The 16516-nt window shown below is 35.4% G+C and overlaps 1 protein-coding gene across 5 annotated transcripts in view; it reads right to left on the reverse strand.

The window, feature by feature from the left end:
- LOC150099108 (protein disulfide-isomerase A5) overlaps positions 1-16516 on the reverse strand; it is a 953872-nt gene that overhangs the window by 180941 nt on the left and 756415 nt on the right. For all 5 annotated transcript variants that reach the window (XR_016549469.1, XM_090404751.1, XM_090404750.1 and 2 more), the window contains exon 17: positions 12116-12244. Coding sequence is in view for 4 of the 5 variants with exons in the window: in XM_090404751.1 (XP_090260877.1) it covers positions 12116-12244 (129 nt within the window). In the remaining variant the exon portion in view is untranslated. The remainder of the gene's footprint in view (positions 1-12115; positions 12245-16516) is intronic.

The raw sequence follows: 16516 nt of genomic DNA on the forward strand, positions 1-16516 counted from the left end.
TAAAATGCTGACAAATGCTTCGAAATATCAAGATTTTTATGACCTAGGTTAGTGAGTGTAGAATATTCCTATCCTATTCTCTCAGCCGTATGTTTGGTGGTGGTAGCGCATACAGCTACCCCCACCAATCATCAGGGAGATGATTATGAGCAAGGTGGTTTCCAGTTGCCTTCCTTGTCATAGTATATTTATGGCCATAGTCATGTGTTCACAGGCCTGTTATGAGGGATGAAAAGCATGAGTTACTCGGAGGAAAAAACCCTCCACCATCATATAAGACTGGGTAACTCAGCTTTAGTTGAAAGAGACCAGATAAAGTTTCCTCAGATCACTGACAGGAAATGAACTCAGGTCTTTCTGATGAAAGGGTTTGGTCTATACCAATGGTCGGCAACCTGCATACAGCTCTTTTAATGAATAATTGCAGCTCTTTTCGTTATTAAACAATCTATTTTTGAATAATGCAAAATGAATGTTATTCATTAAATTAGAAACTAAAAACCCTAAATATAGCATTTGCAATAAATTAAGGACATTTTACAATTGAAAATAGTACATGCCATGCTGAAAAATTTAATACTTTCATGTTTGAACTCTTTGAAATAATACGCAATAATCCTTCTTTACATTCGTCTTGGATTATCACGAATAGTGCAAGAATTCATAAACCCACTGATTTGTCAAATATTTGTTTTAATTATTCATGCCAATTAAAATTACTTAAGTTATGTTTTATGTTGTTTAAATTTATTAAACCGAATACGTCACACTAGGCTAGTACATGTAGCGCTTACCTGTCTGAACGTGCCCATTGTCTTCGCATATAGTGCAGGTGTGGTGTGCCAATCTGCTCACTTTGTTAAAATAATTAAAGGTTTTGTAGTGGACATTGCAGTGCTTTCATTTACTGGTGATTGTGTTAGGTAACGTGAATATTGTAACATTAAATTAAATATTAACAAAATAAAAATATTTTTATAGTATTTAAAATGTCAGCAAAGAAGAGAAAGATAGAACAAGAAAATCGGGAGTTTAAAAGTGAATGGACCGAAACCTACGCACTTGTAGCAAATACAGCAGGATTTTCAATGTGTTTAATATGGCATGAAAAGTTTTCAAACCATAAAAAATTAAATATACTAAGACATTTTTTAAGTAAACACAATACATTTGACAAAGCATATCCATGGGGAGACGAAAGAAAAAAGGCAGTAGAAGAGCTGCAATGCAAAGTAAACCTAACTAAATGTTCATTTTCCAAATGGATAAAAGCATCAAGAAACAGAACTATCGCTAGTTTTGTGGCCGCTCAAGAAGTTGTTAAACGAGGAAAACTTCTACGGACGGCGAATATGTGAAAGAATGTTTCATTAAAATGTCCGAATTTCTCTTCTGCGATTTTAAACACAAAGCAGAAATAATTACAAAAATAAAAGACATGCCATTATCTGCTAAGATTGTAAGGGACAGAACTATACGAATAGCAGAAGATATAACAAATCAGCAGGTTACAGATCTAAATTCAACACCAGGATTCTCCATTGACGAATCCTGTGACGAATCATGCGATGTGGATGACATTACACAGATTGTACTTATTTGTAGACATGTAAACCCTCAAAGACATCAGGAAGAATTACTCGATATGCTGTCACTTGAAAAGCAAGATCAGATTGTATCTGACACGTGGAATTGTTTACGGGACACTTACATTCAGTTAAAAACATACGCATTTGGATTTCTACCGATTTTCGGATCGACATATTTCTGTGAGAAAATATTTTCTAATATGAATTTTATTAAAAGTAAGTTGAGAAACCAAACAACATGAGTCTTTCGTCATGTTTGAAAATCAAAATTATGGCGTATGTATTAAGAAACTATCCTAAGAAGTTCAACAGAAAAGTCGCACTAAGAAGATAATTTAAATTAAACGAATTAAATTTTATTCCTTAACGATACTTGTGACATAATGATTATTAAATATATACACATTTACACAAGAATAATATGTAATTTGCCAAATATTTCGGTCTGAATATTACAGACCATCTTCAGTGGCTACATAGGAATAGTTTTAAAAAAATAAGGTGGAATATGAACAATTGATCATTCATACATAGAATGAGCCATGTGAGGTCATATCGCTAAGTATCAGAAGAGTAAACATTTTAAAGTCATTATTATAATTACGGCTATTTTGCCTGCTTCAGTGTCAGTCCTAAACTGAAGCAGGCAAAATAGCCGTAATTATAATAGTTTATTAAGAGGAGTAACATGGGAGTTTTCCAGGAAATAATATACATATTTTAAAGTCATATAATTAAAGATATTAATTCAGAAATTCATGTAATAATCTTAAATAACATTAGACTAACATAGGAAATTTACATAAATAAAAAAAAAAAATTAATGTGTTATCCTGATTAAACTTTCCCAAATTTTTGATATAGATATACAGTCATTACGATTCAAGTTAGGATGTTGAAGTAAGGCCTCACACACTTTCTTTAAACAAATGTTCAAATTTGTAGCAACATCTGTGTAGGAGGAGAATCTTGGACCAAAGGATGTTGTGGCTTGTTTCTAATCCATGCTGAGCTAATACAGATTTCTCGGGTTTGTTGTGTTGAATTGATGATTGATAGTCTTGAATTCTTTTTTCTATAGAATGTCCAGTTTGTCCAAAATAGGAAAGATTACAGTTGCGAGGAACTTGATACACACCAGGTAGAGACAAGGTTCAGTGTTTATCTTTAGATGAAGGAAAATGGGCGGATAATTTGTTAATAAGTGTATATCATCATCATCAGTTTTGGGACTGGTAGCTCAGCAGCAATTTCCTCTATTCCGCTCTGTCATTGGCTTTCTTCTTAACCTCCTGGTAACTCCTCAAACCCGTGCTGTCTTTGACTTGGTCAATAAAGCTTTTCCTTGGTCTGCCTCTTCATCTTTCCCCCTCTATTTTACCTTCAGTTATTCTTTTCACAAGTCCATCATGTTGAAGTATATGTTCAAACCACCTATCGCTTCTAATTCTGATCGATTTAATTAGAGTTCTTGTTTTGTTTATCTCTCCCAGGACTTGTTGGTTTGATTTTTTTTCTGTCCATTTTATTTTGTTCATGCGGCGCCAGCACCACATTTCAAAAGTCTCCAATCTTCTTACATCTTCTCTACCTAGAATCCAGGTTTCACATCCATCCGTATGATGTTTTTAAATTTATTTAAGAAATCAGCATAATCGCATAGCCAAATATCTATCTAAATTATTGAAATCACACATTGGTAACTCACGGTCTTTTTTGAAAAACTCTTCTGATTTCTTAAATAAATTGAAAAACATCGCTTTACAACCTACAGATCCTATGGTTAGCTTTGATATAAAATCTTTACATACGAATGTACCTCTCAAAGAGACTTTAGAATTACTTGCTGACATCTTTCCACAAGATATTATAAAGTTATTTGATTTCGTAATGCACTCTGGATATTTCTTATGTCAAAACAAATTTTACAACCAAGTTGAAGGAACAGCCATGGGAAGTCCACTCTCTCCTGCTATTGCCAACTTTTATTTGAAACATCTAGAAGAAGTCCTGATCTCATCTATATTCCCTCAACCATCCTTTTGGGTTAGATACATAGATGACATCTTTGCTGTACGGCCTCACAACAAAGACTCCTCACCTTCCTTTTTAAGCAGTATCAATTCCTTACATTCTCGTATAAAGTTTACCATGGAGATTGAAAAAGACAACAAGTTATCATTTTTAGACATCCTTCTTATCCGTTCATCTTCAGGGATTCTTACAACAACAGTTTACAGAGAACCAACTTTCACAGGTCCTTATATTCTCAAAGAATCTGGAGAATATAAGGACTCATTATCCTTGCCAAAAAACAGGAATCATAAAATGTTTAATCCGACGAGCCAAAATTAACTGTTCAACTTCTCATTTATTACAGAAAGAACTTTCGACTATCAAACATCACATGGAACTAAATGGCTTCTCCAAAAAGAGTACACAACACCTTTTCAATTCTTACAATCCAACACATAACAGCAAAGATTCAATATGTCGAGTTCCAATTCCTTACATTTCCGGGATTTCAGAACCAATTTCAAGAATTCTAAAGAAATATGATTTAACAGCCACTTATACACCTATTAACAAATTATCCACCCATTTTCCTTCATCTAAAGATAAATGCTCAACCTTGTCTCTACCTGGTGTGTATCAAGTTCCTTGCAACTGTAATCTTTCCTATTTTGGACAAACTGGACATTCCATAGAAAAAAGAATTCAAGACCATTACTCATCAATTCAATACAACAAACCCGAGAAATCTGTATTATTAGCTCAGCATGGATTAGAAACAAGCCACAACATCCTTTGGTCCAAGATTCTCCTCCTACACAGATGTTGCTACAAATTTGAACATTTATTTAAAGAAAGTGTGGAGGCCTTACTTCAACATCCTAACTTGAATCGTAATGACTGTATATCTAGATCAAAAATTTGGGAAAGTTTAATCAGGATAACACATTAATTTTTTTTTTTATTTATGTAAATTTCCTATATTAGTTTAATGTTATTTAAGATTATTACATGAATTTCTGAATTAATATCTTTAATTATGACTTTACAATGTTTACTCTTCTAATACTTAGCAATATGACATCACGTGGCTTGTTCTATCTATGCTCGTTATATGATCGTTCTATGAATGATCAATTGTTCATATTCCATCTTATTTTTTTAAAACTATTCCTATGTAGCCACTGAAGATGGTCTGTAATATTCAGACCGAAATATTTGGCAAATTACATATTATTCTTGTGTAAACATGTATATATTTAATAAACAAATTAAAGAAATAGGTATGTTATTGGATTTTATACATGTTTCTGTAAGGAGGAGGAAATGTTTGTTTTATTATTTAATATTTAAAAATATCATATAATTTCGCGTGACATGCCGCCCCTGTGTTTTACAAGTATGATAATGTGTTACTGTAAAAAAAAAAAACAACTGAATAAATAATTTAATTATAATAGTTTTCAATGTAGTTTCTAAATTTAAAGCAACGATGAGCAATTAAATAGTAAATCAAATACTCAGTTCGATCCGCATAAATATTTTCTTTTTCTTTGATAAGAAAGTATTAATTTATTTTCCATTATTTAGGTATATTTTAATTTTTTAACCTGCACAAATAAATGCACATGTAAAAATAGCTACAGAGCTATTTTTACATGTGCATTAACCACTGGTCTATATCTATACTGACTGAGCTACAGAGGCTCTGTAGAATATTATGATGATTTATTGCAAATGTTAATTGCAACATTCATAAAATAGAGTTTGTAAATGTAAATTGCAACATTCATAAAATAGAGTTTTAATTAAAATATACTAATTCTGCTGTACAAAATAAACACTGTGGACTGCACAAAAAACCTGAGAGGGCTGCATGCAGCCTGCGGACCATTGGTTGTTCATCACTGCGTGCGGCTCTCTAAACTTTTTTTAAGATATAATTTTAAAAATAGCTCTTCACTCCAAAAAGGTTGCCAACCACTGGTCTATATCTATACTGACTGAGCTACAGAGGCTCTGTAGAATAGTATGATGATTTATTGCAAATGTTAATCATATACTAATAATGAGATGTTCTCTTTTAATACATTCACGCTGTGAGATCATTATAACATCTATTCTTATTGAGTATAATATTTATAAATGCATATTTATTCAAACTGATATAATGCTCTTTCATGTGACACTATCCTCTTTTAATCCATCCACAGTTAACAACATTAACATTTTAAAAAACAAACATGATTGTGAGTATATTTTTTTTTGGCCACTAAACTTAATTAATTTTAGAATAAGATTACACTGGGTATTTTTTTGACCAATAAATTTAATGATAAATTATGCCAACAATTTTCACCAACTGGGCTGTTTAACGGTAAAGACTACTCAAAGTTGCTAGTACACAGAACAGACGTATAAAATATAACAAAATAAAAAAAAAGTAACATCATATGCATGGAGAATGTTTCATTAGTTACTGTTGTGTGTGCGGGCTCTACTTTGCAGTAAAATTAAATTCTGGCAAGCTTAGCGATCTTATTAGGGTTTTCCACATGTCAGGCAAGATCATTCCTTGATTTCTGTTTAGGCTGCTTTCAGAACGAAGAACCACTGGCTTCTTTGAAATTGCGACACCGGAAAATTTCTTCTGGGATTCGTAGTTGTTTGTGTTTGTCGTGAGCTCATGATAAGATAAGTGTTATTTTAAGTTATCACTGATAAATTTACTTGAATATTACGCAGGTTTGTTTGTCTTGTGTATCTTAGTGTGTCTGTTTGTTAAAATATGTTAAGTGAGTATGGCTCCCATACGAAGGAAAATGGCGGCCAGTAATGATGGTTCGCCATCTTTATTCAATAACGGTAATATAAAGGAGATGATTCAGTGTAGTATCTGCGAAATGTATGCTTTGCGGAGTGTGGTCGGAGTATGGTTAGATGATAATAAAGGAGTGAATATGTGTAGAAAATGTAAGGAGAATGAGTATTTCAGGTAGTGAGTGTGATATTTTTGTCAAACTTCAGAATGAAGAAAACAGTGATATGACAAGAAATGGCAAGGTTGTACCAGAGAACTGTGAGGGCGTGAATGTAGAAAGTGTGAATGATGGTATTAATTCAGAGCAAATTAATGGTTTTACAGAGAATAAAAAAGATGAGATAGATGCCTAATGAGTGAGATCGCATTATTGAGCGGAGCGATACAAAGGGCAAAGCGGCAGCTAGACCGCCTGAACAAAAGTCAACTGAGTGTACCAGCCAATAATAAAAAGTATGATAGGAAAAATAAGCATATGAGTATGAACGCAAACAAAATGAAGGAGAGAGAGTGCTGTATGGAGACTCATTAGTACGAGGTGTGTTAGTAGAGGATTTGACAAAATCGTACCAACCTGGTGCGACCATAAAGGATGTAACTGAGTCCATTAGAGAGCAAAAGGAAAGGGTGAAAGAAATGATTGTTGTGGCAGGTACGAATGATTTGAAAGGAGATAAAATGGAAATGATAAGAGGACCTGAATGAATAGTCTGAGGTAGCAAAAGAAAAGAGTGAGAGAGAGTTAGGATGATTAGTCTTTTGCAGCACTATGACAGTGAAATGTTTAAAAGGAGGGGCATAATTGCAAATGACTTTATGCGTGGGTTACGTATGATGAGTGGTGTGGAATTTGTGGACGTGTGGAGTGAGTTCGATGGGCGAAAGGATCTATATAAGATGGATGGCTTGCATTTGAATGGATACGGTGTAAGGAGACTTGAAAAAGTGTTGCTGAATGTAGTGGATGTGCAAAATCAGGGAAACTAGATTTATTAAGGCGGTGAGTAGATATACAGACCTTAGGGAGGCAGTTGAATGTATGAATGAGTATAATATGCCCGAGCGAATAAGGACAACAAATCAGAATGGGATAGTTAATATAAGGCATTAAGGTAGGGATGGGGATAATGGGGGTCTTAAATTCGTGTCCACTAATGCTAGGAGTAATAGGAACAAGAAGGAAGAGTTTTTGGCCATGGTTGGCACTTCCAGACCACAGGTTATTGGCATTAGTGAATCATGGCTAACTGTAGATGATATAGCTAGTGGGATTGAATGTGATGGATACAGTGTGTTCGGGAATGACAGGGAGAATAAAATGGGGGGGAGGAGTATTGTTGATGATAGCTGATGAGCTGCAGCCAAGGAGAATAGAAGTTGAATTGCAGGATAGAGAAAAGAGCACATTTGAGGCCATTTGATGTGCGATTGTGGCAAGCAGAACAAAATATACAATTGGGTGCTGGAACAGACAGGTGATGGAAAAGATGGTGGAGACAGTATGCACAAGCAAATAGAAAAAATCAGTGGAAGGAGGGTAATTATTATGGGAGATTTCAACTATGGTCGCATTAATTGGAGTGAGGAGAGGACACACGAGAGGAAGGAATTGGATTTTATGCGGTTATTAAGGGATAACTATATGCGACAGCATGTAATGGAAAATACTATGGGTCAAAGAGTGCTTGACCTAGTAATTACATCTGAGGATTTGGCTGTAGCAAATATTACCACATTGCCACCAATTGGTGAGAGTGATCATAGGGTCTTGACTTGGGAGGTGGCTAAAGGTGTGGAATTTACAATTAAGACAAGGTACATGTGAAATTATCGGACTGGAAAGTATGACAAGCTTAGGAGTTTGATTGGTTCAGTGCCATGGCATGTACAACTGCAAGAACTAGAAGTTGATAGTGCATGGGAGGCAGTTAAGAAGTGTTTGCATGAAGCAATGGCTAACTGTATAGCTAGAGTCCGAATAGTAAATCAAGTAGAGGTTAAATGGATGAATAACACCATTAAGCTTGAGCTGCAAAAAAAAAAAAGAAACAACTATGGAGGGAATTTAAGGAGAAAGGTGACCGGCAGGCACATGAACGGTATAAAGCGCAGGCCAGAAGGGTAACGAGTGTGGTAAGAAAAGCAAAAAAGGATTACGAAAGAACATAGGCCATGCAGGCTAAAGAGAATCCTAAACAGTTTTTTTATATGATGCAAGTAAAAGGAAAAATGTATATGGCAGAATGATTTTAAAGAATGCCAATGGTAGGGAGATAACTGAATCAGTTGATATAGTTGAGTTACTGAGTGAGCACTTTGCAAAAATGTGACATTCTGCAATGTCACCAGAGAGTGGTGACATTGCAGAAACGAATGAACCAGTAGATTATACGGGAATTGTGGTGAATGAAGTGGAGGTGAGTAGTCTATTGCATAACCTCAATGTCAATACATCTATGGGATTGGATGGTATACCAGCTCGTGTCGTACGAGAAGCGGCAAAAGAATTGTCAGTACTCTTGACCATTTTGTTTAATTTGAGTCTCTGGTCTGGGTTAGTCCCGAAGGAGTGGAAAGAAGGGAAAATAGTTCCACTGCATAAAGGTTGTTCCAAGACTGCAGTTGCAAATTACTGACCAATTAGCATTTTAGGAATCGCTGTCAAGGTCTTAGAGAAATTAGTCAAGAAAAGAATACAGGATTGGATAGATGAAAATGGGATATTGTATGGGGGACAACATGGTTTTGTGAAGGGTAGATCATGCCTCAGTAACTTGCTCATGTTTTATAACACAGTGACGGCTGAACTGAATAAGGGTAATGGGTTTACAGTGATTCCATTGGATCTTGCTAAGGCCTTTGACAGGATACCACATGGAACCCTAATCAGTAAATTGGAGCAGATGGGGATGAATATACGGTTGGTGAGATGGATACGAGGGTGGTTGATGGAGAGATACCACCAAGAGTGGTTTATTCAGGAGTTGACTCTAAAAGACGGCTTGTGACTAGTGGTGTGCCGCAGGGCTCTGTTCTTGGACCACTACTTTTCAATTTGTTCATCAATGATATAGAAAAGGATTTGTGAGGAAGTGTTCACTTGTTTGCTGATGATGCACGGTTGGGTAGAGCAATTGTGAGTGCACAGGATGTCAAAATTTTACAGGATGATTTGGATAGTTTGGAGGACTGGGCTAGGAAAAATGGATATCAATTTAATGTGGCAAAGTGTAAGGTTATGCATTTTGGGCTGAAAAGAATAGCAGCAGTATATCACATTGGTGGAACTGTACTCAAGGAGATTGATGAGGCCAGGGATTTAGGAGTGTTGGTGGATAGGGAATTGAAGTTTAGGGGGCACATTGCAAAAGTGGCTAAATCAGCCCATCAAATCACTTGGCTTCTGAAAAATACTTTAACATGCAGAGACAAACAAGTTATTGTTCCTCTCTATCAAGCCTTGATAAGACCCCACCTGGACTACTGTGCCCAGTTATGGACACCAGGGTTTCTTCGTGATGGGGAGGAAGTGGAGAGGATCCAGAGACGAGTGACTAAGATGATAGCAGGTCTGTGGAATGAACCTTATGAGAATAGGTTGAAGATTTGTGGGTTGCAAAAATTGGTCGATAGGCGGAAAAAGGTGATATGATTGAGACATTCAAATTACTGAAGGGTTACTGTATGATTAATCCAGAAGATATTTTTGAAAATAGGACTGGTGGTGGGAGGACTAGGGGCCATGCATGGAAGCTGGGCAAGAATGTGGTTAACAAGGTTGTTAGAGCTAGGTTTTTTAATTGGAGAGTGGTGAATGAGTGGAATAAGTTGCAAGAGTCTGTGGTGGGTGCTACGACCATGAATGAGTTCAAGGCGAGGTATGATAGATACTGTGTGAATGTCGAGTAGTTGTTCTTGACATGATGTTAGGGCCTCCCTCGATGAGTCTGTCGATTCCTTGGAGTTGCCTGGAATAATAATAATAATAATAATAATAATTCTAGATAAGGCATGGAACGTTTGTCCCATTCAATGGCGTGGCTTGTGTTGAAGAAGTGGAGGGCTAATCTGGGACTATCTATTCTGTTGTTTTTAACATTTCCTACGTGTTCCTTTTTAGTTATTTCAAGACTTCTTGATGTCTGACCTATGTAGTTTAGACCACAAGAGCAAGGGATGTTGTATACTCCAGTGTATTTGAAGAAGGCATTGCTCTTTTGGTGACCTTAATATGTTTCGGATCGTCTTGAAAGTTACTCTAATTTCAAAAGGTTTGAAGAGTGTTGCAATATTTTTTGACAGTGTTCCTGCATAAGGGATGGCAACTGAAGATTTATATTGAGTCTTGGCAGATTGTTGTTGCGTGGGGTTGCTATGAAGAATCTTTTTAATTAAATTTCTTGGATAGCCATTGTTTATCAGGGTCTGTGATATATGAATTAATTCGTCCTGGAGGTCTTTTTCTTCTGATATGATGCTGGTGGCTCTATTTAACTCATATATTACAGACCCTGGTAAACAACGGCTATCCAAGAAATTTAATTAAAAAGATTCTTCATAGCAACCCTACACAACAGCAATATGCCAAAACTCAATATAAATCCTCAATTGCCATCCCCTATGCAGGAAAAAAAATATCAAAAAAGATTGCTACACTATTCAAATGTTGAAATTAGAATAACTTTCAAATCTATCAAGACAATCCGAAACATATTAAGGTCACCAAAAGACAGCAATGTGTTCTTCAAATAGGCTGGAGTATACAACATCCGTTGCTCTTGCGGTCTAAACCAGCGCTTCCCAAACTGTGGGCCGAGGCCCCCTCGGGGACGGTTAGTTGTGTTGAGGGGGGCCGTGAAATAATGAAAATAAATTTAAATCTCAAATGTGTATGTGAGATGCTAGAAATGTAATATTTGCATTTGATTTTTGCAATATTTGCTGTGTATGTTTTGTATTGAATATAAATGCAATAAATATTATAATAATATATGTCTGTATTACAATTTTTTTTCTGATGGGAGTCGTGAAATATTATAACTTTTCCAAAGGGGCCTTTACATCCATAAGTTTGGGAAGCACTGGTCTAAGCTACATAGGTCAGACATCAAGAAGTCTAGAAATAAGAAAAAAGGAACATGTAGAGGATGTTAAAAACAATAGAATAGATAGTTCCGGATTAGCCCTCCACTTCTTCAACACAAGCCACACCACTGAATGGGACAAAAGTTCCATGCCTTATCTAAATGAAAATTTCCAGTGTCGCAATTTCAAAGAAGCCACAGAGGTTCTTCATTCTGAAAGCAGCCTAAACAGAAATCAAGGAATGATCCTGCCTGACATATGGAAAATCCCTAATAAAATCGCTAATCTTGTCTGAATTTAATTTCGCTGCAAACTACAGAGTATGCACACACAACAATAACTAATGAAACACATGTTCCATGCATATGATGTTACTTTTTTTTTAATTTTGTTAAATTTTATAAGTTGTTCTATGTACTAGCGACTTTGAGTTGACTTTACCATTTGTATTCCCTGAAGAAGCCAAACAGCCCAGTTGGAGAAACTTGGCATAATTTATCATTAAATTTATTGGTCAAAAAAAAAAAAAAAAAAAAGGTGTAATATTATTCTAAAATTAAACAAACATGATGTTGCTTTTATGATTTAACATTATAATTTTACTCACCGTACGGGTTCCTTCATATGGCTTTGATATTTTGTAATAATTGAAGTACCTGAAAGTTGGATATCCCTTAACATCATTGGCAGTACAAAGTGAACTAAGTACTGTACAGTCAACAGCTGCAAATTCAACCTAGAGATGCATAATATGAAAGTAATTAGTTTAGGCTCCATACTTTCACACCAAAGAATGATAAGGCAGTTTACAATAATTTTAGGGTTTAGATGATGTCTATGTGATATGATTCATTAATTTCCCTCAAGTAGTTTAGAATGGGAATAGGCATGATAAACTGAGCATCATAAAAAAATGACTGAATAATAGTGTCTTATACAGAAACAGAGTCACTTTGAAGCCTTATAATGTTTTTTATATGATGCATTTTAGATTAAATGACCCCATAGCAGAAAGCAAAATATGCTCTATGATAGCTGTATTGAACTTATCAGCCCTAGTGCTACATTCTGAACAAGATCTGGTAAAGTAGCACCAACCTGAAGACATTTGTAGACTATAAATCTTGCTGATAGTGTTGCCATCTATCGGCAAGATTTTTTTATCAGCAAGTTGGTACATCTCTAATAAGCACCCATGTGAAATTGCAAGTCATTCTACCAAGTAGTTAATTTTATAGAGCTGTCTGAAGCAAAAGTGTTGTTTGTGTCCCTTGAAATGGATAAAATTGAGTATCGTGTGGTTATAAAATTCTTTGTAAAAGAAGGTTTAATGCCAAAAGAAATTCATTCGAAATTCATAAAAGTTTATGGGCACTATTCTCCTTCATTTTTCACAATTAAGAAATGGGCTGGCGAGTTTAAACGTGGGCGTACCAGCCTTTAAGATGATCCCTGTGAAGGATATCCAAAAAGTGTAACAACACCAGAAATCATTGATCAAGTACACAATATGGTATTGGATGACCTGCGAGTCAAACTGCGTGAAACTGTTGAGACTATAGGCATTTCAAAAGAACGTGTAGGATATATTTTCCATGAAGAATTGCAAATAAAAAAGCTTTGTGCAAGATTCTGGTTGTGATGAATCCATTAAAGAATTCAGTTTAAAGAAATCAGCAGGATGATTGGACTTGGCAAGAAAGTTATTTTATGAATAATGATTTCTCGATGGAGCGCTCCGGAAAATTCGCGAGACAATTGGATATTTGTTTAGCTCCGTATTATGAACTTAATAAAAATTGCAGCATAGTGGTAAGCATGGTCTTATTGCTCACTTCTTGATAACTAAATGAGCTGAAGTATGCAATGGGAATTATACAAATGATGTCCAAGAGATTTCAAGTGATTACGACGTCCGGCCACTCGTAAATAAAGAACATCTATGAAATGTTAGTTTTGAAGATAGTGATGACAATTAAAATCTACACTATTTAAATTAAGGGAATATCAAATCCCACATTGTTTCAAAACCGAAGTTTGTACTACGTGCTTTGGCTTATGCTAGTATCTGCCGATACTTTTATAGTTTACTATATTCGTCATGAAACTCTTTGATTCCAATCTTTGAGTTTCTCATTAGGTTTTGAAACAATGTGGGATTTAATATAATATCCCATTAATTTAAATAATGTTACATTGCCGAAACTATTGGCTCTTTATTTAAGTAATTTAATGGGTGCACCTGTTTAACAACTCGTATAGCAGATTATATAAGTTCTTTTTGCTATACCCTCAGTATTAATATTAATTTGGTCTACCTACTCACTGACCTTCCACCATAATGCATAACATCATACATCTCCTAGGAGATATGTTTTTACATTATGGGAAATACTAAGAATAGTGATAAGAGTTTTACCCACCTTTGCGATGAGTTGCCCTCGTTTGTACTACGTGCTTTGGCTTACGCTATTATCGGCCGATACTTTTATAGTTTACTATATTCACCATGAAACTCTTTAATTCCGATCTTTGAGTTTCTTATTCGGTTTTGAAACAATGTGGGATTTAATATCCCCTTAATTTAAATAATGTTACAACACCGAAATGAAGCCCACTGGCTCTTTATTTAAGTAATAAAATATACACTTTATTTTATTTTGCCTAAAACGTTTATGTATTATGTGCAATGAAGTTTACATACAATTTATAATTTTTTACTATGTATTTGTTTCATAGTTTATGTTTTCTTAACTTATGAATTACCTGAATTAAATAAAAATATATTTTTTTGTTGGATGTCATTGTTTACATAATCTTAAAAAAAAAAAAAAACGATTTCGGAACCTAAACCTACTTTTTCTATGTGATCTGAGTCTTGCATAACGCGATTTATGTAATGCATTTTTGTGGAACCTAACATCAAAGCAGGGCCGCCCTGTACAGTAGCATATTTTTCTGCCCCTTCTCCCTTATTTTTCGTATAGTCGCCTCGTGCAGTAGAATATTTTGCCGCTCCTTCTCCCTTATTTTTCATATAATTTATGTCAACTTTGCCGCCTCATGCAACTACACATCTTGCACCATCAGTAGAGCCGGCCCTGCATCCGCGTTTTACGAGAGTTACCTGTATATATATTGCTTGAGAGGAGAAGGATTAATTTCAGGAAATTCAATATTTATGTTGCAATTTGTTTTTTGTTGTAAGATAGTAAACTTGCAATTTGTTTACTCTATGCAATCTCATCAACCAGCAAACGAACTATTGCTGGTTCTACCACAATATTTTAATAATCATTTGCAGAGAAAGAACTAAAAAACAAGATATTTGCTGTCATATGATAATACAAGGAGTTTCTAGAGGGAGAGATATTAAAAACAAGTGCATGATCAAATTGTAATTTTTATAAGTAGGCATTTTAGTTGTTTCAGATGTCAACAGCTGAAAGTTACTTGTATTAATTACACTAATTGAAGAAAAACAATTAAGCAAATGTGTGCTTTGTAACCCATCATTTACCAGGGTTCTCTGATGAAAAATTATAGAACTGTTTATTATTTACTGATGAATACACCATAGCATCTCTATAGTATAATTGCTCCTAAAAAGAATAAAACACCAGAATGGGAAAAGCCGCGTTTTCTTCTCACGACAAGAAGAATCCTTATATGGACTTCTACAACTGAAGGATGGTAGCAATTATTTAACCATGCATATAATTTCTTGGTATCTTTAATTTGTAGTATAACCAGGTGAAAAAACTTCCAACAACTTGGTATCACATCTGGGTAGGGCTCCCACTGATTCAATAAAGGTTCAAATGCCTACTGATAAAAATTATAATTTCATCACGTGCTTGTTTTTAACATCTCCTCATCTTGAAAGCGGTCTGGGTTGTGACCGTTCCAATAATGCATAGCATTATACATACCCATTAGGATATGTGCTTTGCATTATGGGATACTAGGCAAGTGATGTGAAGTCATATTACTATTATTATAGACGACTCCAAGGAGTCCTTAGACTCATCAAGAGAGGCCCTAAACATCATGTCCACACAACTATTCGACATTCACACAGTATCTATCATACTTTGCCTTGAACTCATTCACTGTCATAGCACCCACAACAGACTCAGACAGCTTATTCCACTCATTCACCACTCTAAAAGTAAAAAACCCAGTTCTAACACCCTTGCTAACCACACTCTTGCCCATGTCCCCTAGTTCTGCCACCACCAGACCTGATCTGAAAAATATCCTCTGAATTAATCCTATAAAAACCCTTCAGCAATTTGAATGTCTCAATCATATCTCCCCTTTTCTGACTATTAACCAATTTCTGCAACCCACAAATCTTCAACCTGTTCTCATGAGGTTCATTCCATAGACCTGCTATCATCTTGGTCACTCGCCTCTAGATCCTCTCCACCTCCTCCCCATAAAGAAGAAACCTAGGTGACCAAATCTGGGCAGAGTAGTCGAGATGAGGTCTTAACAAGGCTTAGTACAGAGGAACAATAACTTGATTGTCTCTGCTCGTCAAAGTATTTTTCAGCAACCAAGTGATTTGATGAGCTGATTTAGCCACTTTTGCAATGTGTCCCATAAACTTCATTTCCCTATCCACCAACACTCCGAAGTCCCTGGCTTCATCAATCTCCTGGAGTACAGTTCCACCAATGTGGTATACAGCTGCTAATCTTTTCACCCCAAAATGCATAACCTTACCTTTTGTCACATTAAATTGACATCCATTCTCCTTAGCCCAGAACTCCAATCTATCCAAATCATCCTGCAAGATTTTGACATCTTCTGCATTCACTATTGCTCTACCCAACTTTGCATCATCAGTGAACAAATGAACCACTCCTCTTATATCCTTCTCTATATTGTTAATGAACAAATTAAACAGCAGTGGTCGAAGAACAGAACCTTACGGCACACCACTAGTCACAGGACGTCATTTGGATTCTACTTTTGAGTAAACTATTCTCTGATATCTCTC

This window comes from Typopeltis vanoorti, chromosome 15 (genome assembly GCF_054136105.1).
Source record: "Typopeltis vanoorti isolate ZY-2024b chromosome 15, IOZ_Tvanoo_1.0, whole genome shotgun sequence".
Classification (NCBI taxonomy): Eukaryota; Metazoa; Arthropoda; class Arachnida; order Uropygi; family Thelyphonidae; genus Typopeltis; species Typopeltis vanoorti.